Source organism: Lycium ferocissimum, unplaced genomic scaffold (genome assembly GCF_029784015.1).
Source record: "Lycium ferocissimum isolate CSIRO_LF1 unplaced genomic scaffold, AGI_CSIRO_Lferr_CH_V1 ctg3669, whole genome shotgun sequence".
NCBI lineage: Eukaryota > Viridiplantae > Streptophyta > Magnoliopsida > Solanales > Solanaceae > Lycium > Lycium ferocissimum.
This window is the reverse complement of record NW_026725456.1, coordinates 1-25,404: the sequence shown is the minus strand read 5'-3', so window position 1 is coordinate 25,404 and position 25,404 is coordinate 1. Positions and strand designations below refer to the sequence as shown.

Genomic DNA, 25,404 nt, shown 5'->3' with positions numbered 1-25,404 from the left:
ATAGCCTAGTTAATTAAAGTTATCGAGAACGTTGAATATGGTATATGAACCTAATGAAGAACAAAAGAAGATGGGAAACGGTAAAGACTATTCACACTGGCGGTTTACAACAAACCAATGGATGTGTGTCATGTGTATAAATATACATGATTATCACTTAATCGTGATTAACTAATGTATATATTCACTCCATTAAATCACCGGATGCCTTTTCTGACCTCTTTTTATATATGCTTTTTATTGAGCTGAAAGCTTTTCGGAAACAGCCGTCCTACCTTAAATCACTTAACTACGATAAATTGTATCAGTTTGGTGTAAGCATCCGGTGCGGATAAATATTTAGCAATAATAAAATTCCCAAAGAGGACAGTACAATAGTAAGAAGAGGTAAAGTTTCATCGAGGATTGTGGTGAGATGAATATGATCCATTCAACGATAATCAGAGGTCTCGAGTTCTAGTTGTGAATCCTAATAGAAAGAGGTTTTTCCTTTTAATGGATCGTACACGATGCGAATTTGAATAAGTCGAGAATCTAATGCTAGCACCAAACACTCGGTGGGAAGGTAAAAAAAAAAAAGGAGATAATAAGTCAAACCATTGTGTTTTACGAGTTGACATATGAGTGGTCTTGAACGAGTTGGCATATGAGCGATCATGGACAGTGTTATAAAAGACGTACACATAAAGTAAGGCGTTTAATAGGACATAAATTGCAATGTTAATTTTAAAGCGTTGAGTGTAAATCCTTGACTCTTTAATTTTAATTATTTTATAGATATTTAATTTAAACTATCATAAATAAATAAAATGTAATTAAATTTCTTGAGAACTGTGATTTATCCAACTTTATATATAAATGTTCCATTTATTACTTGTCTAATGTCAAAAGATCCATTTTAGGCAAAATATCATTGTGTGTTTAAGTTACATAACAATAAGTGGGTAGTAGTATAGTAACCTATTTTTAAGTTCGTTAATTACATACGTACATTGAAAAATAGTAAAAAATTCTCTTTTACTTTCTTACATGTTACTTGTCGGTCATATAGAGATTGACATTAGAGTTAGTTTAACTGATTAAAGTAATTAACAGTACCAAGTTTAAATGTAAATCTATTTTTTTAATAAATTAACAGATAAATATTAAATTAGAAGTGTAATAAATACGTCTGACGCCAGGACAACTTAAACTTTCAAGTCAAATAAAGTGTAAGTGAAAAAACACCGATAATTACGTGATTAATAAGCTAAACTGTCGTCCAACAGCAGTTAATTATGTTAACAGATATGTCAAAATCCTAACAGCTTGTTTGGATGGTTGTTAGTTTGTTACCCATTGTATTGTATCATACATGTCATTAGTTGAAATATCGTGTTTGTTTTGATTGTTACTTAAATTTTATCGTATCCTATCATTAAATTATGTATTATGAAACGAAGAAAAGTATCATTTTTTGTAACAATCAATTTGATTTGGTCGCTGTTGAGTAGTTTGTTATAAAATGGGAAAGTGGTGAATCAGACATCGATGGCTTTTAGCCATTTCTTTGGTCATTTAAAGTCCTTGTCCACTTTTTACATTTATCTAAGAATATATTTATATATTAATATTAAATACTTGGACTTGAACTTGGGGCAGGCTGAATAAAAAATTAATTATTTTATTTTTTTTCCTTCACAGAAAATCAGTTTATTCGAATTTAAATTTTGGGGGACACATCCGTTTGTGAAATAAAGTGACTTTTTGGAAGAGGCCTGAATTTTGCCCTATAAATTAATGAGAGTTTCCGGTGAAGTATAATCAGAAAAAATCTGCAAGTATCATATTTGTGGCCTGTTGTATCCTGAGGAAGATTGTCAGTATTTTCCCTAAATCAGTATACCGGTAATATCTTCTTTAAGGAAAGTCGTTCTCACGCCTCAAGCCTTCTTTATTTTCGTTTTCTTCTTATAATTTTCTAACAACATCGGTACATTATTTCTCATTTAGTCTTTACTTTTATTTTTGACCCTACCTTTTTATAAAGCTCTATCCCGTAGCCGATTTTTTTTTATTGGTTTATCCATGAAACAATACATTATGAAATAACACGTAACATCCATTCAAAAGACCCCGTTGATTACGTTATTCATAAGCTAAACTGTCTTATTGACCTTTATGTTAACAGCAGCTAATTATGTCTTATTGGACTTAACACATAATAAGCTAAACTGTCTTATTGACACTTAATACATAACAGCAGCTAATTATGTTAACAACAATGTTTAAAATTGTTAATCACTTATTGACCTTTTTAGTACAGACAAATCTCCAGTTATCACGCGCACATGGGGCATGCTAGCATCAATTATATTTTCCTCCCTCCGTTCATTTTTATTCGTCCATGTTTAACTTGACACATACTTTTAAAAAGCAATAAATAAAATAATAGTTTTACCATATCACCTTAATTATTATACATCATCTAAATAATTGAAATCAATAAAACTACTCCCTCTGTCCCATATTACTTGGTCACTTACCCTTTTGCACGCGCTTTAAGAAATTATAAATAAAAGATGTATTTTACTACTTTACCCCCATCTCTTTTCCAATAAATACATTCTAATTAATATTGACTATTTTCAAAAACATTTAATACTAAGGGTAAGATGAAAAAAATTTAATTAATTTTATCTTGATTTTGTAAATGAATAAGTAATTTGGGACATATATTTTTAGTAATGTGGCCAAGTAATATGAGACGAAAGGAGTAATAATTTTTTAAAATTTTTAACCCAATATTTAATAAAATGTCAAATTATCTCTTCATTTGTACAAATAAAAATGGGTATCTATTTTTAGTAGAGAGTGTTTTTTTTTTTTTTTTTTTTTTTTTTTTCTCCTTGATCTACCTATTTAGAACAATATAAATAGGACCCAAAATTAACAGAAATATCCTCTATAAAAATGGAAAAAATTACATGAACTCCAAAAAAATTGAATAAAATTTTACTCGTAAACTGTGATCTGAGATTTGATAGGTTTCACTAAACCCTATAGAATCATTTTCTTACCTCATCTCTCAATTTCAGTGTCATATATATTGTTAGTGTATCATTTGTTATTGTTTGTATATTCAAGAACCATTTTTTTTTTTTTTTTTTTACTATTTTTGATTGGTAGCATTGAGTTCATATTATATATTACTTATATAAGTGGTTTCTTGATCTTTACTTGTTGTAAAATGCTAAACTTTTATTGCATTTTTGGTATTTAAGACTGTTTTGGTGAAGTGGGGTTGTTATTATTAGATTGATTGTGACTTTAAATATTGTTTGGATAATTGGGGTTTGTTTTTCTTGATGAATTTGATGCTTTTTTTTGTTTGTTGGATTGGCATTATTAGATTTGTGTAGTGAAAGAAGTTTTGTGGTGTTTTTGAGCTGATTTTGTTGGAGTGTTTGAAATTTGGAGGTGAAAAGATTCAAACTTTAGGAAGACAAAGTGACAAGATTCAAACTTTAGGAGGTGAATTTGGTGCTTTTTTTTGTTTATTAGATTGGCATTATCAGATTTTTGTAGTGAAAGAAGTTTTGTGGTGTTTTTGAGCTGATTTTGTTGAAGTGTTTGGAATTTGGAAGTGAAATTTAGTGAAAAGATTCAAACTTTAGGAAAAAAAAAAAATTGGATTTGGATGAGTGGAGCTGATTTGTTACATTCTTTTATTAGATTTGAGCAGATTTTGTTGGAGTTTTTCAAATTTGGAGGTGAATTTGGTGCATTTTTTATTAGATTGGCATTGTGAGATTCGTATAGCGAAAAGTTTCTGGTGTTTTTGAGCTGATTTTGTTGAAGTGCTCCAAATTTGGAGGTGAATTTGGTGCATTTTTCATTTGATTGGCATTAATAGATTGGTATAAGGAGAAGTTTCTGCCATTTTGAGCTGATTTTATTGAAGTGTTCCGAATTTGGAGGTGAAATTTAGTAAAAAGATTCGAACTTCATGGTTTTGAGCTGATTTTCTTGACGGGTTTCAAATTTGGAGGTGGAATTTAACTTCACGTTTTTGAGCTGATTTTCTTGAAGAGTTTCCAAGTTTGGAGGTGAAATTTAGTGAAAGATTCGAACTTTAGGCATATTTGAGCTGATTTTCTTGAAGAGTTTCCAAGTTTGGAGGTGAAATTTAGTGAAAGATTCGAACTTTAGGCGTATTTGAGCTGATTTTCTTGAAGTGTTTCCAAATTTGGAGGTGAAATTTAGTGAAAAGATTCAAACTTTAGGCGTTTTGAGCTGACTTTCTTGAAGGTTTCCAAAATTTGGAGGTGAAAAGAATCGAACTTTAGGCGTTTTGAGCTAATTTACTTGAAGGGTTTCAAATTTGGAGGTGAAATTTAGTGGAAAAATTCAAACTTTAGGAAGAGTAAAGTGAATTTTTTTGGATGTGGATGAGTGGAGTGGGGCAATGAGAGGTGAAATTTTATTATTAAGAGGACAACAATGACTACAGGGTCATTGGGTCTTCGTTCTTCAGGAAGTTATGGTTCTTTACAACAACAACTATTTCAGAATAATTCATCACCAATCCAAACAACACCTCCTATTCCAAGAAAGCCACCAAAATTGTTTAAGGAGAAAGAAGGATTGTTTTTCTGGATCTGCAAATTCGCCCCTCGAAAGAATGTCGGAATGCTGCTGTTGTGTGTTGTTTCTGCTGCAGCTTTTCTGTGGGTCTTGTATGTTGGCAAAGGTTTGGTTTCTATACATCCGCACATTGCCACTTTTTCTTAGATGTGTCATATTGTATGACTTGGGCTCCAACTTTTATTTTAAAGTTGAACTGTATGTTATGTTGACCGGAGCTTGAGCTTTAGTTTGGTGTTCATAAACTTGAAAACATTAAGATGGAAAATTTGTTTATGAAGTAGTACTACAAATTTGAAAATCTTATTTATGTTAATTTTTAGAGGTAATGCAATAAGGGGTCGTTTCGTTAGTGCAGGGATTAGTTATCCAAGCATTAGTTATTCCATAAATAGTACATAGATTCCGCCCTAACGTATACATATATCAGTTATGCGGGATTGTAAACTGGTAACTAAACACTGTACTTGGTGTGCTAAATTTTATACAAAGCAACTAAATGCTACCAAACATGGTACTAGTTATGTTGGTTTTAATACATCAATAATTTACTTCCTAACCTGCAACCAAACAACCCCCAAGTATTGTGGAGCTATTGAGAGGTTCTTAGTCTGATAAATATTAATTGGCAGCCTCGAACTTTTGGTTCGGCTGTTCTACCTTCTACGATGATCAAAATGTTCAACTCATTTTCAGGTGAAGTTGCAGCAGAACAAAGTAATGGGATGTTTGCTCCAGAAACTGTACATAAATATATTTTTAGGGGTATTGAGTCAATAAAAAAAACTAATGCTGGCCGAAGTGAATCAACTATCCAACTTCCTCCTCTTCCTCCTCCTCCTCCTCCTTCTCCTACTGTATATTTCAAAGGATACACTCTCCCTCCCGGAAATCCATGTGAAGGCTTCACGTTACCGCCCCCGCCAGCAGATAAGAAGAGGACTGGACCACGACGTAAGTTTGAGAGTCTCGTAATACTCTGAATGTTTTATCCTTTGAATATATATTCAAGGTCAGAAAATATAAGTACTAAATGCTGAACCTCATTTTTCCATTCCTTTTGTTCTTCAGCATGTCCGGTGTGCTACCTTCCTGTTGAACAAGCTATTGCATTAATGCCTGAAGTGCCGTCCTTTTCTCCTGTTGTTAGCAATTTGTCTTACATCCATGAAGAGAATCAGAGTAAAACCGAGTTTGGAGGTTCAGATTTCGGCGGATATCCTTCGCTGATTCAGAGGAATGACTCATATGACATAAGAGAGTCAATGAGCGTGCATTGCGGGTATTATATGTTCTCTACTTTGGAACTATATGAACATAAGGCTTCACCCACTTATTTTTTTGGATAATTACCTTTTTGGACCACCCTAAAGAATAATGGCTGGCAAATGTATGTGTTGTTTATTAAGTGAAAATATACATATAACATACATAAGAATACCTGTAGTATACCTAATTAGTGTATATGTTTTGTATATTTTGGCTAGCGCCCGTAATTAATTTCGGCCGACAGGCCAAATGGTAATGATATAGATTATTGTAATTTTCACAAGATCCTCTAATTTAGTGTATTTTGTGATTTTCCATTCCACATCCAATTGACAGTTTTGTCAGAGGAATGAGGCCTGGACATCAGACAGGTTTTGACATTGATGATTCTGACCTTCTTGAGATGGAATCTTGTCAAGGTGTCGTGGTGGCATCGGCAATATTTGGTATTGAGCTTTTAATTCATTCATTGTTACATTTGCATCTTGTATCTGATGGAATTTAGTTTTAACAAATTATATTCTTGATAAGGGGCTTTTGATTTGATACGGCAACCAAAGAATACCAGTGACTATGCAAAGAAAAATGTCTGCTTCTATATGTTTGTGGATGAGGAAACAGAGGCATTTTTGAGAAATTCAAGTGAGCTGAACAGTAGCATGAGAATTGGTTTATGGAGAATTGTTGTTGTTCATAACCTACCTTATGATGATCCGAGGCGAAATGGAAAGGTAAACGTTCGTAATGATACATTGCCTAGATAAATAATGGTTGGATTTTGCAGCCATAACCAATAGGGGATGTGTATATATGTGAGTGCTTGGTACTTAAGGCTTCTGAAAATAAGAGTGCATTGGATGCATTAAAATGAATTTTGTCAAATTGATGGCAGAGTAAACACAAAGTGCATTTGTTTATGCATGGTTTTCTCAAGTTCTTATTTGATGCAGAACCATATTATACATATTCTAGCTGCAGAAGGCATTTTAACTTTTGCTTTTAGCTATGCCTTTATGACACTTAATATTGATTTCAGACGTGGTTACTTGTTCTTCCTTATTTTTAGTACTTTATGGAGAAAGAAACTATATAATGATTGAATAACTTAGTTTAGCAATTTAAAACCGACGTCTCGTCTGTTATCGTACTTTTGGTCTACCATTCTGCAAGTGTAAGTTTCTATTCATCCTTGTATTCCGTATTTTATTACTTCTTGGAACAATTAATGAATAGAGAAATATTACTAGTCTTTCTTTATTGCGGCATTAGGAAAATTACCCTCTCTAACTTAATGTGATAAGCAGCAGGGTAAGCTTTCAATAGTAGTTCTTTTCGTCTAGTTTTCATGAGTCTTCTAGTAGGGAAGCTTAGTGTGTTTTTACATGGATTAGAGTAACAAAGCCATGCTGCTTTTTATTTCCTTTTGTTTGGCATTGGCTGTTGTTTTTATATTTCTATCCAAATTTTAGCCTTTTGGTACAATCAGCATTTTTCTGTGCTGGATATATGATTAACACAATTAGCTGTTTCGATAGCAAAAGTTGTTTACTGTTAGAAAACCAAGTCATTCAAATGTTTAGTCACATTGAGTTTATGTAGATTTGTGACATGTATTTGTTGCCACTGCAGGTTCCAAAGCTTCTACTCCACAGGCTTTTTCCTAATGCTCGTTATTCTCTGTGGATTGATGGAAAGCTTGAGCTTGTTGTGGATCCTTATCAAATACTTGAAAGGTACGTCTATGACCCAATCGACATCTAATACATGCAAAAGTAAAATCACAAATAACTCATTGTTGCATGACTTAGAGTAAAACCAAGTCTAAACATCTTAAGAAGTTCCTTTTGTTAAAAAATGGTTATAAAAGTTTGCAAATGTGAACATTATTGATACATATGCACTTTATTGCTTGTCACAAGTTGATTCGCTGAAGTTCTTGTATTTCAATCAGGTTCTTGTGGAGAAAAAATGCCAGCTTCGCAATATCAAGGCACTACAAGCGCTTTGATGTGTTTGTAGAAGCAGAAGCTAATAAGGTGGCTGCAAAGTTCGACAATGCTTCCATCGACTTCCAGGTTGAATTCTATAAAAAGGAAGGACTAACTCCATATTCCAGGGCTAAACTTCCTATTACAAGTGGTAAGTGTGTGGTTCTCTTGTTTGATTGATATTCGTTAAATTTGACTTAAGAAAGTCTCATCAAATCTTAAAAAATGCAACACAACAAACTGCACTAGACACCAAACCGACATAAAACTAGCAGAAATTGCACCTCAAAAAGCTGTAGCAGACTATAAAAATAAATAAAAAATAACAGAAACTACAATAATTGTACCTCTAAATGTGAGTTCTCACTAATTTCCCTTTTTTCATAGTTCTCATTAAATCTAACAGACAGAATGTTGACTTTTGTTAAACGTAAAGGACCAAAACTATTCCGTGCATACTCTACTTTGAACCTACCCTCAAACATAAGGGACCGCTTTTGTCATTTTCTCCTTTTTTCTCATCTTTCTTTACGTTCTTGTAATGCCTCCCCACTCACCACCCTAATGTAGCCGATTTCAGTTTGATAACCATGTTAACGTACTATTTATATGCAGATGTCCCTGAGGGATGCGTAATTATAAGGGAGCACATTCCGATCTCCAATCTCTTTACTTGTCTTTGGTTTAATGAAGTGGACCGTTTTACTCCAAGAGACCAAATAAGCTTTGCCATTGTGAGAGATAAGGTCATGTCAAAGACAAATTGGACTGTGAATATGTTCTTAGACTGCGAAAGGCGTAACTTTGTGATTCAGGTGATCTTCGTATCTTTATCTTCTGAATTTTCAGTTTAATTTTTTTTTTCTTTAAAAAGAACTGTTTTCTGCACCTGGTCCCTTGAGGATTTACACTGAAAGATCATTATAGGCTAATGTGTGTGCCTTGTTATACGTAATTGCTTTGCTGATCCACATATTTGATACTCCTTCTGTCCCAATAGATGTGACACTCTTTTCTTTTTAGTTAGTCCCAGGAAGGAGGACACCTTTCTAGATTTAGTATTTAAATTTACCATTTTACCCTTAATGAGATGATTTATAGCCATACAAATATTTAAAGCTTAATTTTTTAAACCATAAGTTTCAAAAGTCTTCCTTTATTTCATAAACTCCGTGCCCAGTCAACACCATCACATAAATTGGGACGGAGGTAGTAATAGTTTTAGCTACTTGTTTAGATGACCTCTCCGATTTACTTCCTGCATGCTGGATAGCAAAAGATGCAGATCAAATACTTATTTGGACTGCATCTAGCTGTATCTCAGATAAGGTGAAAGACTAATTATCTGCCATTTTCTTCTTTTGTATCTGTAGGGGTATCACAGAGATGTTCTTGAGCGCCCGACTCCACCTCGTGCAAGTATAATCGTTCACCCTCCACCTCCTGTAATTCTTGAAGCTCAACAGACCTCACCAAATGTTTCATCATCAACTGTCATAACTACTCCAATCAAAAAGATCCCCACGAAGCGTGGAAGAGAGAGGAAATCCAAGCGTCATAGAAAAGTCATTGCTGGAAATAAAGATCCTAATTTCACTTAAAAATTTTGAATTGAGCAAATTTTTATTTTTTTCCCTTCCCTGTTGTCAAGTACATCAACCGCGGGGTTAGGAACTGTGAAAGATGAGTGTTATAGCTGTTGTTTCCAAAAACGAGTCAAGCATCAAGTTCTTCATAAAATTCTTTAGAGAGTGTCAAATTTATCTAATTTTTTGTTGTATATATTTGAGTCTTAGCAAGTATTCTCATAGCAATTTTATACTGCAAATTGCCTTATTTTATTGCTAGCTTCATGTAGTATTTCTTCTCATAGAACTGTTGGTTCTGAAGCAAAGATGAAATTCAATTTCGTTCATACTGTTGTCTGTTGTGTTGTTGAAATATTGGTTTTTCAAGTCTTGTGAAAGTTGATCTAAAGCATGTTTGATCATGCTTCCAGAATCTGCTTATTTTTAATAGGTACTTTTGTCAACCACACTTGTCGGAAAAAGTAATTTTGGAGAGTAGCAGTTTGTGTTTGGTAAATCAATTCGGAAAATACTTTCGTCAATATTAGGAGGTTTCAAAAGTGCTTTTGGAGAAATACTACTTTTTATGCTTTTAAAACTTCTGCTGCTTCTCAAAAGCACGCATTTTTTTTTTCTCAAAAGCTTAGTCAAACGTCTTGACTCTCTAATATAAGCATATTTTCTTAGAAGGAATTTTTACACAAATAGTCGGTTGGATTCAGTGTTTATTTTTCCTAGCCAATATGCATAGATTATACATGGTTATATACATATTATATATGAATTATACATATATTATATATATGTCAGCTATTTTTAGTTTAAGCAGTTGGGTGGGCGACTATTTAGGTTAATTCTAAAAAAAAGAAATACTTTTGGCTTTCCAGAAGTTTGACCAAGTATACTATAAATATATTCAATTCTTAGTGGGTGGGGTGGGGGAATGTAATTGTCAACAGTACGTAGTGTGAGAACATGGTTTGGATCATTGCAACAAACAAGACAACATGCTGATTCTAGTATTAATTTGTCATATGAAGGTGACCATTATGAGCTTCACATGGCTATGGCCTATGTTGTTGATTGAGCATGTTCTTCAATTTAAAGCAGCCAATTTGCAAATTTTATCTTGCAACTGGCTATTAGAGGTCAGAGACAAATTTAGAGCGGGTTCAATAAGTTTAACTCAAACCATTACTTTCATTTCAATTCGTAAGTACATATTCAAAATATTTTAGGCAGAATACCTAAAGATCCTCCTAAATTTGACGCGTTTTGTTCATATTTATCTTAAATTATACCTGATCTTAATTACCTCATGTACTTGTCTTTTTTATAATCGATATCTCCTCAAATAATAACTGGTCCTAATTACGCCCTATACTTGATTTTTATATAATCCAAGTGATTTCAAATGATGTTTGGATGTGAGAGTGTAAAACAACAACCACATATCATATTAATCTAATGTGTAGAAAATTCTAAAATACCATTCTTTTATATTTAGCCAATCCAACAGCTATTTCCTGATCTCCCTTCATATATCTTCTCTATTCCTCCAATAAAATACAGCTGCCAATTATTCCTTCTTTTCTCATTTAATTAGGATCGAAAGTATAGTTTAAAGAAAATCTACATAAAACGCGTCAAATTTAGGAGGGTTTTTAGGTATTCTGTCAATATTTCATGCGTGTGTATTAGACTCTTTTTGAATCTTCTGACTATAAATTGTAAAATTTGAAATGCCAATGTCCGTTTTTAAGCCATCATTTAAAATTTGTCCATATGTATTAACTAGTGAATATATCCACGTTTCGCGTGGTTGGGAAGAAAAATTACTCACATTGTTAATTAATCTATGTAATGAAGGAACTTTAATTAAATAAAAAAAAAAATCTTCTGATAAGGCTTCTTATTACACAAAATGGTGAGTAACGCCACTTTTTTTTTCTTTGCGACATAACTGATCATTAATCAGTCTAATTGCAAAAATATACTAATTTGTATATTCATGGTCTTGTAATAAACATGTAAAAGCACAACTTTCTAGCAATTGAAAACTATAAACAGTAAAGCTACCTTAATTCTTGTAAAGAAGAGAGAAGTAATATTTAACCTCTTAACTCTCCCACTTTCATAGACAAACAAAGTGATAAAGGATATTGAGAAAAAGAGAAGATCATACAAATAAAGATCCAATAATGTTCATATTTAACAGGTGAACCCGCACATTCCATGGCAAAGTGAAGATATCTGTATTTGTAAGCTAATTGAATTACATCTTAAATTGTCTAGATATTAAATGTGAAGTATTAAGCAAGCAAAAATGAATAAGGGAATAATGGAAAATATAACCCTATAAAATTCTAAAAGTTTTTATCGGTGGATAGCAAATATAACACTATAAAAATAGGGGGACTATATCACGGGAAAGCTATTATGAAAAGTATATTTAATTTAAAAATCTATGAATGATTAGTTTAGCAAGTTACAATTTTATATAAAATACGATGTGAAAATTTGAGTAATTAAAATGTGAAAGTTGTTTAAGTCACTGCTAATATAAAACGAAATTCAACTTCGTATACATTTTTTATACCTTATCTTTTCATTTTTTTCTAACCTCAAAAGATAATTATCACTTAATAACTAAAGAAGAAATTCATGGTATTCATCAATATGAATTTCTTTAGATAATACAGAATAAAATAATAGTACAATGGTATAATAGGTTATAACATTAGTAGATGATGGAATTGAGTAAAAAGCACATCAAACTATCAAGCTCTTCGTTTCTCAACTCAAAATTATACAGAATTGAAACCCAATTCCATTGTTGCTCTTTCATTGTCCTTTGAAAGATATTTGGCGGTAACTTAAACAAAAAAAAAAAAAAAATGTGAGGTGGTAGAATTTGCTACCTTCATCTCCTCCATCCTCCTCTCTGTATTATATATTGAAAGCTATTAGCACAAAAACATAATTCATTAGCATCCATCATCAAGTTTTACATACATTTCGAGAGCTTCTAAGGAGGGTCATGCTATAACCTTTGCAACACCGAGAATTCATAGAAATGGGTGATCGAAACTTGAAGAGCAACTCCATCTATCTTGCGAATAATCATTGGCCCAATGTTTGTACAGAGTGTTGGTATATAATTTACCAATATCTTCAAATTCAAACAAAAATAATCCAAATCCAGCAAATTTACACACCGATCAATCTGCAAAAAATAAAAACCTGAAATCAATAAAATATGAAAAATATTAAACCATAAAGGGAAGAAAGAAACACCAGAATCTAACACTTTAAGCACCTTTGATTTTCACTTTTCAGTAATTCAAACAAGAAAAACCTCAAACAAAAATTAAAGCACAACATTTTCAATTAAGATAGGTAAAAAAAACAGGAAAGAGTGATAATTAGAATTCTCATGTTAAGTATTTATAGTTGGAAAAGGTCTCAAATACATATAAAATTTACATTGGAAAAGGTCCCCAAATACATATCAAAAAATACAAATATACCTAAAATAAAGAAAGTAGGAAAAGAACAAAAGAAAGAGCCGATAACATTGAACCACAATTTCAGAAAGCTGAAAACTTTTAACAAAAATGGAGAATGGGATCCTAACTGTTCTGTGAAGCGGGCAAGGTGTAACTAATAAGAGTTAATATAATTTTGTGTTTGGGTCTGGAGGTTACAAAAGATGTTTAATTTGTAATTACTTATGAATTAATGAGGAAACTGTTTAAAATAATGAGGCAACTAAGGGGATTTCTATTTTAAAAAAATGATGAAAGGGATGGATTTCAAACCTTATCACATAAATGGGAAAAATTAGGAATTTACTTCTTTGTTGGCTTTTAATATAGTGGCTTTTATTGTATAGATAAATTATTAACTATAATTATTTATTGTCTTTACATAGGCTTTTAAATATAGTTAGTGAGAAGAATGATGCAAAAAAATGTCAAAAAAGGAGGTAAAAGATAAATAGCAATGGTGGCCATAGAGATGTGCCACATCACCTTGTCTGTGTCTAGCTTTATATTATATATAGATTCATCATAATTAGATGATAAGATGTGGTGACTGGTGAGAACTGAGAAGACCAATAGTGGATGAAAGTTTATATATATGAAGAAATATTAAATTTTTCTCTCGATTAAGAGAAATAAAATTTAAAGTAATTTTATTCTCCGTTTATGTCTACTATTTTAGAAGAATGACAAAGTCAATCAAGTGTGCTCTCAAAATAAATAAATAATATCCCTTCTATCCCAAACTCAACAACTTTACATTGTGGATGTCATCACCTACCCTTAAACAAAGGGAATTAGTCATAAAATTCAGCCAAGAAAAAGTCCTTTTCTTGTAGGATTAGATACGCGTTTTCAAGCTTTGTCAACACCACTTACCTTATATATAAGGCAAATCATTCTAGCTTTTATTAGCACATAATTAAACTAGGAACATACAAACAAAATCTAGGCATTTGATTGATATATATATTTACATTACATAATGTGTCCTTTAAGATTTATCTTGGTGTTTTTCTCAGCATTGTTGGCTGGTTATGTTGCTTGGAGTACCCTTGGTTCTTCTTCACCAGATATAGATTGTACAAAAACTGAGAAAGAGAAACAAGAATTCGATTCCCCTAAGGTGAGAAAGTTTCAGATGATTCAAGATGGATTTTGGGTTTTTGTGGATATGGCAAGTGGCAAGTACTTGTGGAGGAATCTCAAAGTTATTAAAAGTTGTTAGTCATGCATTATCGGGTTCGAGTTCTGGGCATGAAATTGTCTTTGTTAAGGAGCGTTTTACTTTCCTAATGTGCGATTTTGAACGAATTTAATCAGACCTCAATACATACAAATCATTTGAGAGAAAAAAAGTGTAGAAAGTCATTGTTTTTGTAGAGTTCTGTAATTAATTGGGACATCATTGTAATGTATCAATATATTCTTTTCTTTCTTCACTTTTTGATCCATTTCCGAACCTTCTATAATAAATGGAATTAATTAGTATTCTTGAAAAGTTCAAGATTCTGAAATTGCAATCTACGTTAGTTATTTTTGGGCTCCAGCCTTGGGTATCGAATGCATATCAATATAATAAAAGACGCCCATTTTTCTGATCTAATAAAGTGTTATTTTTGTGGGCTATATATAAATCTTATATTATAAGGTATGTATTTTGTATGTGTAGAATCATATCTTGTTATAAAAGGCTTTATACTCTCAGGTTACGTACGAAGAGTTATGTCTCTTAGGAGGTGCTGTTTTATTATATAATTGTAGTCCCTAAGTCTGTTCTAAATTATTTTCTCTCTGATCCCTAAGGGAAATCATTAAGAAGCAACAAGACTTAGAAAATCGCGACTTCGGTGATTCTTACCATGAATCAAGGTAAAAAAAATCTTCTAAATTTAAATAAAGACATCGTTTTTGTAGAGTTGTGTAATTAATTAGAGATCAACGTAATGTATCTACTCTCTTCTTCTTTTCACTTTGGATCCATTTTCAGCACCGTTTGTAATATGTAGTGGACTTTATTAGTATTGATTTGAGAAATAATAACATGTTATAATGTTATCTGCTACAACAAATGGAAGTACACTAAGGGTGTGTCCCTCATGTGGCCGGCGGAATCGGGAATAAAATGCTGAATAATATATTTGTATTAAATTTTTTGTCAAATATGTACAAATTTTTTATTTAGAACCCAGTAACTTTGAAGAATTAGAACCTCGAACTCACAAACTTCAAACGCATGTGGCAATGAATAAAATGCAACATATAGTGTCGTATATATATATATATATATATATATATATATATATATATATATATATTGCATTGATTGTCATTGATTGATTGAACTTGTGCTAATTATTTAAAGTAATTTTCTTTGTCTAATAACATGTTATGGTTACTTATATTAAAAAAAAAAAAAAAGAAAAGGATTTCACACAAGAAGTTAGAATTGGCATAAGGTTGCCACTTTTATTTAGCACCCCTATTTAAAACTATTTAAAGTTCATTCGGACAATTTTTGAACAACTTTCGGGCCGCCGCTACAAACCTTTCTTCTTTTTTTAAATATTTGCATCTGTTAGATTTTGCGAATCAATTATGTTATCGTTTGCATTGGTAGTTTTGGTCCAAAAAAATTACAAGGTAGAGATGGCATAAAGTAGCTGCTTTAAGCACCCTATTTAAAACTATTTAAAGTTTAGCCAATTTGTGAACAATTTCAGACCGCCACTGCAACTTCTTCTTCTTCCAAAATGTTGCATCTGTTGATTTTGCGACATCAATTATGTTATTGTTTGTCATTGGTAGTTTGGGTCATAAGTTCTTATTTTCGACCAACTGGGGCAGAGCTAGAATATAGCTTACGAGTTCAGCCGAACCCAGTAATTTTGATCCAAAATATGTATTTATCTTAAAAATTCTTTAAATATATATAAATTATTAATATTTAAAACTCAGTAATTTATGTGGACTAGAATTCGGAAGCCGTAAACTTTAAATCCTAACTCTATCCTACTTCCCGCTATTAATTTTGAAAACAAGCTTCTTGTGTTAGCAGTTGCTGTAACAGCTATTATAGATAAAAAAGGAACTAAACTTACTTATGCACGCTTCATTATGTATTTTAAATTTGTGAATGTCTATTGCTTAGTAACAGGGAAACCAATGGGGTTCCTGTATATAAATTAGTGAAAGCTGAGGACGGTTCCTATATACAGTAATTTTTTAATTTTTTTATATTCACAATACATGAAACTTATTACAGTCTTTACAAAAATGAAGAAGATAAATTTTACGTAGTTGATTTTATCTTCTTGCTTTAGATAGTGACTTGACAGTGTAAATTTGAATAAAAGGTACAGTGAGATGAGTCTTGAATTTTGCAATGTCGATCCAATTTTCATATCAAAATGTAAAATCTAAAATAATAGAAGCTCGGTTTAGGCCTGTGCACGAATCGGTTCGGTTCGATTTTGGCCGTCATCGAGTTGAAATTTGAATTTTTCGTAAATCCTCAACCAAACTCGATCCATTCTAGGTTCAATTCGATTCGTTTTTTATTTTAGCACATAAATCGATTTATTCGGTTGTTTGAAATTTAAACAAGACTTGCACATGAATATATGCAAGGTGTGCATGACATTCATTTGCACCACTTCCGAAAAGGTAGAACACGCTAAAGTAAATGTAGAGAAATAGGAACTAAGTTCAACCATTAAAATCTAGCAGCATAGGTGACTAAGAAAGTAGCCAAAGCCCAAATGTAATGCAATCCTAAATTTAGTACATCGATCCCACAATAGTTCAATAGTAAACAAGAATAACTAAAGTAGTGGACAGAAAAGCAAAAGAAAACTAAATAATCATTGTAGCATGGTACTGAAACTTGAAAGAATAGCGATCCATTAGTCTTGCTATAAATTTCAAAAAGCGATGTTTGAATTGAACAAACGGATACCACCTTGAAACCCACTTGAGAAGAAGACGGTGTATTTTGATTTTACTTGAGAAAGTGAGTTTGAGAAGACGAGAATACGATCCAATATAATATTAGGTCTAGGAATTTTAGGAAGCTGTCCCCGTGGTATAAATTATAAAATATAAAATGAATATTACTTCACCATTATTAGCATATATATAAATTAGTGGCATATAAATTCGATTTGTTCGGTTCGGTTCGGTTGATAATTAAAGTCAACATTAAATTAATATTTTACAATTCCATTCGTAATCGAAATCGAATTGTATTAACCAAATTGAAATCCAAATTATTTCGAAGACCGGTTCGAAAATTCCCATCTATGTAATAAAAACAATTTTTTTACAAATCCCCCTACATGTAATAAAAACAATTTTAAAAAAAAAAAACATTTTTTAAAAAATAATCTAAAATAAGATTTATTCTCCATCTTTCTACCTTTTTAAAATAATAAGCCTCGATTGATTTCGTATTGCACATGTCAAAATATTTTGATCTGATTCATGCCATATAGTAAACATGACGCTCATTATAATTTGAGGAAGAAAACAAATTATAGCAAATAGCTACATTACGAAAATCATGTACATATAGTCAAAAAAGTGGAGTAATAAGTTTCTTTAATTTTTGCTGACAAAACTTGAAGATACTTCTCTTCACACGGACATGGGATGGGACCATAGGTGTTTGTTCCAAAAATTTGAAGAAAAAAAAAAAAAAAAACAGCAACTTATTCCGAAACTTTTTGCATTTCTTATTATCTAACATGCTAACTAATTCTTGTCAATTTCAACACTTTTATTCAAATACGTGTAGAACTGTTTATCTATATATCTATATATTATATTAAAAGTGCGAAGGGCTTTAGAAATGTTGATTGAACCTTTTGCCCTTCATTAAAAGGGTCTGTAATAGACAAAATTGTCATTTACTGTTTTCCTCAAATTAATTATTTCCCTAATATTTAGGACTATTAAAACAAATAGAATTTTTGTTATTAATTTTTTATATTTGAAATTATTTAATACTTTAAAGTCCTTCTAGGTTTAGGAGTCCTTTTATTTGTCATTAAACTAGTTAGCTGATACGCCCAAATTACACCTTTGGAAATAGGAGTAAGCAATCGTTGTCAAATATAGAACCCAACAAGGTTGGGGTCGGATCCCACAGAAAATACAATGAAGAAATAAACTCATTAAGTGTAACACTTGACTAATAGTCTATATTTCTAGAGACAGGAATGTACAAAAAGTTTGGTTTTAATATTTGTCATGATCATTGGTAAGAGAATGCTTGATTTTTAATTAACAATTACTAAAGGCACTAAGGTTGTGGTTCCAATGGAAAGTAATGCAACTGGGTATTAATCCAACTCCTTTATATGTGTAGATGTAATTAAATATGGGATACAAAAGCTTATCAAAAGTTTCTCAACCAAATCGATAAAGATCATTAAGCTTTCTCAAGCCTTAGAATGTGGAAAATATGAACACCTATTTTATCTCAAGTAACTCTCCTATCTTTAGCTCAAGTTATTAGATGAGGTTTATAAGCCTCAAATCCTTGCTATTAACTCTTTTCCTAACTTCTCCTTGCTTTCTCAAGCAAAGGAAAAGTGAATAGGCACAAATAATGTTGTACACCATTAAATGGCATTAAAGAGTGAAGAGTAAATAGAAAAACATCATAACACATAAATGAAAGCTGAATGCAAAAACCCGATCACATAACTAAGACATTTGGTCCCACAACCTTAACTAAATGATTTAGCTACTCATACTCATTAAATAAAAAGTAGAAGCGAAGAGAATATTCATGGAAGCTTACAATAATGTTAAAGAAGAAGATGACAAAAGGTGAAGAATCTTCTCTAAAAGCTTCCCACAACAATAGTATTCAATGCTCTCTTTAAAGCTAAAAGACAACTAAAAATGAAAAGTGAGGAATATTCAATGTCCAACACAACAACCAAGGACTAGTATTTATAGATGGGGGACAAAAGGTGAAAAAGTGGCTTTTAATGAACCCGTGCGGGCCAAGTGTGCGGGCGCATACTCTCTATTGATCACCGCACTCTTCTTTGTCTCTCATGGGATTATGCGAGCACCAACTTACTTGGCGGAGCCGCATACTCTTTGCACTCTTGCTTAATTTGCTCCACTCATTGGCTCGTCGAAGGAAGAATATGCGATCGCACATCAAGTTCGTGGTCCCGCATACTCATTTCATACTTTTGAAAATTGTGCCACTCACTGGTTTTTCTGATGACGAGTATGGGACCGCATGACGGAGTGTGCGATCCCGCATACTTGTCGCAAGACAACTTTTTTTTTTCTTTTTGCGTCGTTTTGTCCTTTTTGTGTTCTTGACTCAAAAACCTAAAAACATGCAATAACCTAGTAGAAATACAGACAAACGCTTCAAAAGACTACCAAAAAAGAGATAAGTAGTGGTCATAAAAAGCCAAAAATCCACGACTTATCAACACCCCCAACTTAACCTTTTGCTTGTCCTCAAGAAAACAACTTAAGACTCACGACTCACGACTCACAACATGCCAATTGGCCTACTTGAGATGCACTTGACTTATAGCTTGGTATCAATAATTAGAATAAGAACATGATCCTTCTACTATTTCTGCCATGATCCTTCTACTATTTCTGCCCCTTTCTGTTATTTCAACAATGCACTAATAATGACGCTCCAAAGCTTCACATGGTTTCTCGAGATTACTCAATTCATATTCACATTCTATTGACTCGCTTGCACAGTCTTATTGCTCATTTGTTGTTACAATACATACGCCCTCACAAGAAAGAAAGTCCATTTCACAAGTGTCAAACCATATGTTTGCCCTTACTTTCTTTCCATACTAATTCCAAAAATAATCGATTGTAGATCACAAAGGTCTTTCCGGGTTGTAATGACGGTTTTGGGTTGGGTAGGATACAAATTTGGGTACAAAAGTGACTATCCCTTCCTTGAGCACTACATTTGACTTGGTTGAGGCCTTTTCTTTGGTTCACCACGCTTTCATTTTCCTTCTACCTTTTCTCTCCTTAGTCACATCTTTTCTATTGCCTTTTTATTAACCGCCCCATTTTTTGCACTTATTAGAATCCCTTCTAGCAAACACAACGATAAACAAAACTTGTTTCTTTTTCTTTTATTTTCTTTCGTGCAAGGGAAACCTTTCCATTTCTAACAACCGCCATTCCACCATCTATTTTTATCGACCTTACTCACATGGCCTCTCACCCCCAACTTAGGCTAACAACCTATGTTGAGATTTTAGAGTTCAAGGAAAGATGGGTTCGAAAGAGATACATGAAGTGGTACGGCTTGTAATATGGCAACAAAAAAGGCTAAAGGCTCAAAAGGGTTGACTAGTGATACATATATGTACAAGGTGTTTCACATGGAAATTCAAAGATTGCCTAAGATCCTTTCTCCAACCTATCATTCAAGTTTAGCTCAGAAAGACAAACCGGGCAAGTTCTAGTTGACACAAGCAATCACACAAGTTAGTACAAAACGTCACCACTCTTGGCACATGCATTGTTCAAAATGAGTCAATATCTTTCTAAACAAAATCAATTTATGGTTTACCCAATTGAATAGTCAAGAGTAACAAAGTGAAGCCTACGTTGTCATGATCATCAATTCTCATTAAAGCTCAAAATTTTGGAGGGGTACGCAATATTATATGACATTCTAAATGTATTGATACCAAACAAGTTATTCTCACATCCCGACCCTACAAGGCTTAGTTTCCTTAAGAAAGCGCCTAAATATCTATCATTGGGACAAGCCGACTCAAAACTTCCTAAAATTACCAGGTTCAAAAGACCATTAGCATCCTTAGGAAAAGAACCACGGCTAACAAAAGCCAAGGATATAGCTAATACCACAAACTAATGTCACGACCCAACCCCGTGGGCCATGACTAGTGCCCGAGCTGGACACCCGTACACCTATTAACCATAATCGGCATGCAAACAACTTATGTACATACACCGGTCAGTCGTCATCTCAAACTGTCGTATATAAACATATGTATACATATCGCATATAAGCCAGCAAGGCTATCACAACAACCACGACATCTCAAGAAAACATATATATATATACACGCAGCCGACAAGGCTGCCACTGCGGGTAGGACCGCCCAACACTAAATCATACAAACATAGCCGAACAGTAACTATTCACAATCCACACATGTATCTATAGACCTCTAGGAGTAATCGCAGAACCATATGACGGGACAGGGCCCCGCCGTACCCCTGAATAAACGTACATATATACAACGAAGGAATCTGTACCAAAATATGGGCTCCGGACAAGGGAGCGCTCCAAGACACGAACGGATGTCCTAAGGCGGCGGATCACCAAAACGATCGTCTGTACCTGCGGGCATGAAACGCAGCCCCCGAAGAAAGGGGGTCAGTACGGAATATGTACTGAGCATGTAAAGCATGGAACACAGTAAACATAATCATACTGAAGTAAGAAGTATAGAAAGGAAACTCAGTCTGATAACCGAAAACCACAAGACTTGCCTTTGAAACATAAATCATGCATATCAATATCATATCCAAATCGTTGTGGGACTCAGTGACATAATCAAATAATCATCCTGTACATGTATATGCATAAGACGTGTCCCGGCCCTTTAGTGAGGGACTCGGTAAATAAAATCATCATATCGTCATGTCATCATGTACATATATACCGTACCCGGCCCTCTAGTGAGGGACTCGGTGAATAGAATCATCGTATCATCATATATATATATATATATATATACCGTGCCGGCACCCTACAGTGAGGGACTCGGTGAATAACGTACCCTACTTTCGGGACTCGGTGGAGGAGATCCCGTCTCCATCATGTATATCATACTCGGCCCATCACTGGCCGGCGCCATCATCATATCATCAAATATACCGTACCCGGCCTACTGTGAGGACTCGATGAACAATGCGGTGAAAGCGTGCACGAATACATACCCGGCCCGGGACTCGGTGAAAGATATAGCAACAACTCGCACGAGCAGAGTAGTGAGCAACCATATGCACATAAATCATCTTTAAGACTCGATAGATAAGTAGACAAATCAACACTCGATTATCAAACGATAGTCATGCTAAGTTCTTTCAAAATGCCGTTAGAACCATACATAGAAAAGTCTCGGGGGCCCACGGACAAGTATTAAACCAATCCGAGCCCGTCTATGAAAGTTGGAGATATTATTCGTTATAACATCATCTACGAACGTTCCGAAGCGATCCGGTTCTGTCTATGAAAGTTACGATCATTATTAGACATAGAATCCCTTAAGAACAAAAATTCTTTATGCAACATTGAAATCCAATCATGCAAAAGACATAAAGACCATAGCTCGACCATATTAAGAATGCGATAGTCAAGAAGTGAATAAGAATCGTAGACATGCTCGGATCGTAAGAATAGAATTACCCCGAGGCTCGTATCATAGCCTACTTGCAACTAAGACATGCTAAAAGAAAGAAAGGTTAGGCTTTACATACCTCGTCCGCTTCCTAAGCTAATCCAAACTTAGGTCTCGGGCTTCCCAAGATCTACAACAACGTCATTATATACCAAACATTAGCTATAAATACTTAGGGATTCCATTCCAAACTTGCACTTTATCTACGAAATTTGGGCAGCATTTCCCCCATAAATTCAACAACCCCAAGAATTCAACTCGGCCAAATCATCAACAACAATACCAACAATCATATTAGCAACATCAACAATCAATTCAAAACGCATCCTAACGTTAGTAACTCTTTCTATATAGTCCAACAACACTCCATTTACATTCAATCCAACATCAACGTTCACACGTTCAAGTACTAACCCGAAACCATTCGAACAAGATTCAAGAACACTTCAAACAATCCGCACAATATTCAAAACAACCCAACCAATATCCAATGCCACCCGAAATCTCCCCAAACCCGAGAACAACAACAACAACACATTTCTTTCTTCCAAATTCATGAACTACACCAACAATCCACACTTTAACAACATTATCCTCATAAATACAAGAAACTACATACAATTCATGTTGGCCTCTAAAACAGCCCACAACAATTACAACTTGACTTGAATCATTAAACTTTCATTTTCATCATAGATTCCACAACAACAACAACCAAAAATACTAAATAAAATTAGTTCTTCATACACACAACACACACATACACGGCCAAGTCCAACACACACGGATCAACTTCCACTTGTAAGATTTCATGATTTTCATCCATCTCTACACACTACAACATGTACAAATCATCCATAACACGTGAAAAAGAGGATTAAACCTTACCTTTATCACTTAGTTCTTCAACTTGGCTAAGGTTGGTGCTTGAATTAATACTTGTTCTTTCTACTCCAACGACTACTCCACGTTGTTATGCACCTTCTAAGGAGTTGAAATGCTTGAGAAAAAATATTTTTTTGATCAAATTTTCTTGGACCTTGTTCGGGTAAGCTTGGCCGAATATGGCTCCCCTTTTTTTTTCTCCAAGTTTCTATAAGGTTCTAAGGGTGAAGATGATGAATATAAGATTAATTGGTCATCTTTCATCTCATATATAATTCATCCATGTGGCCCATGGCCCACTCCACCTTGGCCGGCCACTTGGCCCTTTTTTTTCATGAATTAATAACTTTTCATAATTCACTTTTAACCCCAAATTTTCCTTAATATTCCATACCAATAAAATCATAAGCAACTTATGCCTTAAAACAAAATCAAAGGTCAAAAGTCTCTACCACGTATCCCGGAATAGTCTTGTCCTTAACTTATCATGGTTAGCTCGGATTATCCCAATGTACAAAATACGGGATATAACATCCATGACCAACCACGATACACAAGGAAACATGACACAATGACATCACATCATAAAAACTAAAAAAAAAAAGACAGAAAATTGTGTACACATGTCCAAAAACGATAGCCAAAAACACAAAACTGTCAAAATAACATCCCAAAATAAAATGTGTACACATGTCCAAAAACACAAAGTCTACATCCACAAGCAAGGCTACTCATCCCCAACTAGAAACATTGCATTGTCTCCAATGCAACATATATAATCAAAAAGAGGTGAGAATTCCCTGCGACATATCAAGCGTCGTGTCGAGCCGCATCATCAGAAGGAGCTAAAACAGGCCCGGTGGGTGTAGTACCCGTAGCAACGTCAGTGTCAATAGAGGTAGATGTGGATGTACGGGGGGCGTGATGATGTGGCCGTCACCGAAAGAGGCGGTAGCGGCGCTCGTCCCTTCGGGGGATAGTATCCATCAGTGAGTGCTCAGCTGCCCTCGTAGAATCTGCTCAAACTCTCGTCGGTCGAGCCATATGATGTCTTGAGGTGCGCATAATCCCTGACAATGTCATCGGTGGCACTCGGGAGCGACTTAAAGTCCTCCAACTCCACATACTCATCATCACCCACATCAAGCGGATCTTTTCCCTTAAGAGAATGATCAGATGAACCCTCTGCATCAGTATTAACAGCCTCGGTGCCCTCAGCATCTCCCGCCTCAGCCTATGGAGCATCAGCGTTGCCCATAGCCGTAAATAATGGAGTCCGGGATGCAGTCATATCAGCTTGAAGCTGGGTGAGATCACTCCTCATACCTCGCATGTGCTCGGTCTCAGCCGCCTCAACTTTCTCCATCCGTGTCTTCAAACTAGCAACCCTCGCCTCAAGTTGTCAGAAGGAATCTGTGACTGCTACTTTAATCAGATCTGGCATCTTCTGAATGAAATTTGTTACCTTCTTATCAACCGCAGTCGTAGTGCGGGCCATAGCCTAGAAATCAGCCACAGTCGAGTTTTTCAAACCCGAAGTATCAATAGTAGGAGGTGGAGCGATGGCGAAGATGGGCCCTCGGCGGGCCGTGGATCCCATGCGGGGCTAGAAGAGGGCGGCTGGAACTTGTTCCGGTTAGAATACTAGCCGGCGGGCCTCGCAAGGTCCTCTAATCCGAACATCAAATCAATGGTCCGGGTTTTTGCTCTCTTCTTTTGTCTCTCCGGGTTATCTTCATCTTCCGACAGCAGGATATCAATTTTCCCGATGGGCTTACAATTTCTATCAATCCTGGATCAAAATGGGACTTTGTGGGGACGACACAAAGCGGTGATCAAGCACGGGAATGGGATGTTTCTTGTGGACTGCCAAGCTCGATCCATGATGTGATAGTACATAATCTTACTCACATTAATATGTACCCCCGCCATGATACATGCCAAAATTATCGACTTGTGTATACCCACTTTTATTTAGTTCTGGGATGGCCAAAATCTGCTACTAACGAAACTGAGCCAAAATTTAGCCTCAATATTGAGGCTTGACCTATGAATATCCACTCTCGGTGCC

The 25,404-nt window shown here is 34.3% G+C and overlaps 2 protein-coding genes and 1 long non-coding RNA gene across 8 annotated transcripts; 2 read left to right on the top strand and 1 right to left on the bottom strand.

Annotated features, from left to right (window-relative positions):
• The first annotated feature begins 2,940 nt into the window (after positions 1–2,940).
• LOC132044123 (probable hexosyltransferase MUCI70) lies at positions 2,941–9,805 on the top strand. 5 transcript variants are annotated; one of them, XM_059434614.1, is made up of 10 exons: positions 2,941–3,786; positions 3,826–4,732; positions 5,323–5,580; positions 5,698–5,908; positions 6,232–6,341; positions 6,427–6,626; positions 7,525–7,628; positions 7,847–8,034; positions 8,499–8,698; positions 9,257–9,805. In XM_059434614.1, the coding sequence occupies exons 2-10, from the start codon at positions 4,483–4,485 to the stop codon at positions 9,482–9,484; spliced, it is 1,749 nt and encodes a 582-aa protein (XP_059290597.1). In that variant the 5' UTR covers positions 2,941–3,786; positions 3,826–4,482; the 3' UTR covers positions 9,485–9,805. The 5 variants fall into 5 exon arrangements, with proteins under 5 accessions (XP_059290597.1, XP_059290599.1, XP_059290596.1 ...); XM_059434616.1 differs by having other exon boundaries at positions 2,941–4,088; positions 4,308–4,732; XM_059434613.1 differs by having other exon boundaries at positions 2,941–4,088; positions 4,162–4,732.
• Positions 9,806–12,218: 2,413 nt separating this feature from the next.
• On the bottom strand, positions 12,219–13,368 carry LOC132044121 (uncharacterized). Of its 2 annotated transcripts, none has more exons than XR_009412037.1 (2): positions 12,771–13,368; positions 12,219–12,677 (listed from the first exon to the last, which is right to left on the bottom strand). It is a non-coding gene; the product is annotated as an uncharacterized LOC132044121 (long non-coding RNA). The 2 variants fall into 2 exon arrangements; XR_009412036.1 differs by having other exon boundaries at positions 12,982–13,368.
• A 545-nt stretch (positions 13,369–13,913) lies between these two features.
• On the top strand, positions 13,914–14,438 carry LOC132044122 (uncharacterized). The gene has a single exon (XM_059434611.1). The coding sequence runs from the start codon at positions 13,982–13,984 to the stop codon at positions 14,222–14,224; it is 243 nt and encodes an 80-aa protein (XP_059290594.1). The 5' UTR covers positions 13,914–13,981; the 3' UTR covers positions 14,225–14,438.
• The last annotated feature ends 10,966 nt before the right edge of the window (positions 14,439–25,404 follow it).

Excerpts from the sequence above, each read along its gene's own strand:
- LOC132044123 (XM_059434614.1), top strand. The coding sequence starts at position 4,483 with ATGACTACAGGGTCATTGGGTCTTCGTTCTTCAGGAAGTTATGGTTCT. Across the intron at positions 4,733-5,322 it reads GGTCTTGTATGTTGGCAAAG|GTGAAGTTGCAGCAGAACAA; the intron begins GTTTGGTTTCTA and ends ACTCATTTTCAG. Across the intron at positions 6,627-7,524 it reads ATCCGAGGCGAAATGGAAAG|GTTCCAAAGCTTCTACTCCA; the intron begins GTAAACGTTCGT and ends TTGCCACTGCAG.
- LOC132044122 (XM_059434611.1), top strand. The coding sequence starts at position 13,982 with ATGTGTCCTTTAAGATTTATCTTGGTGTTTTTCTCAGCATTGTTGGCT.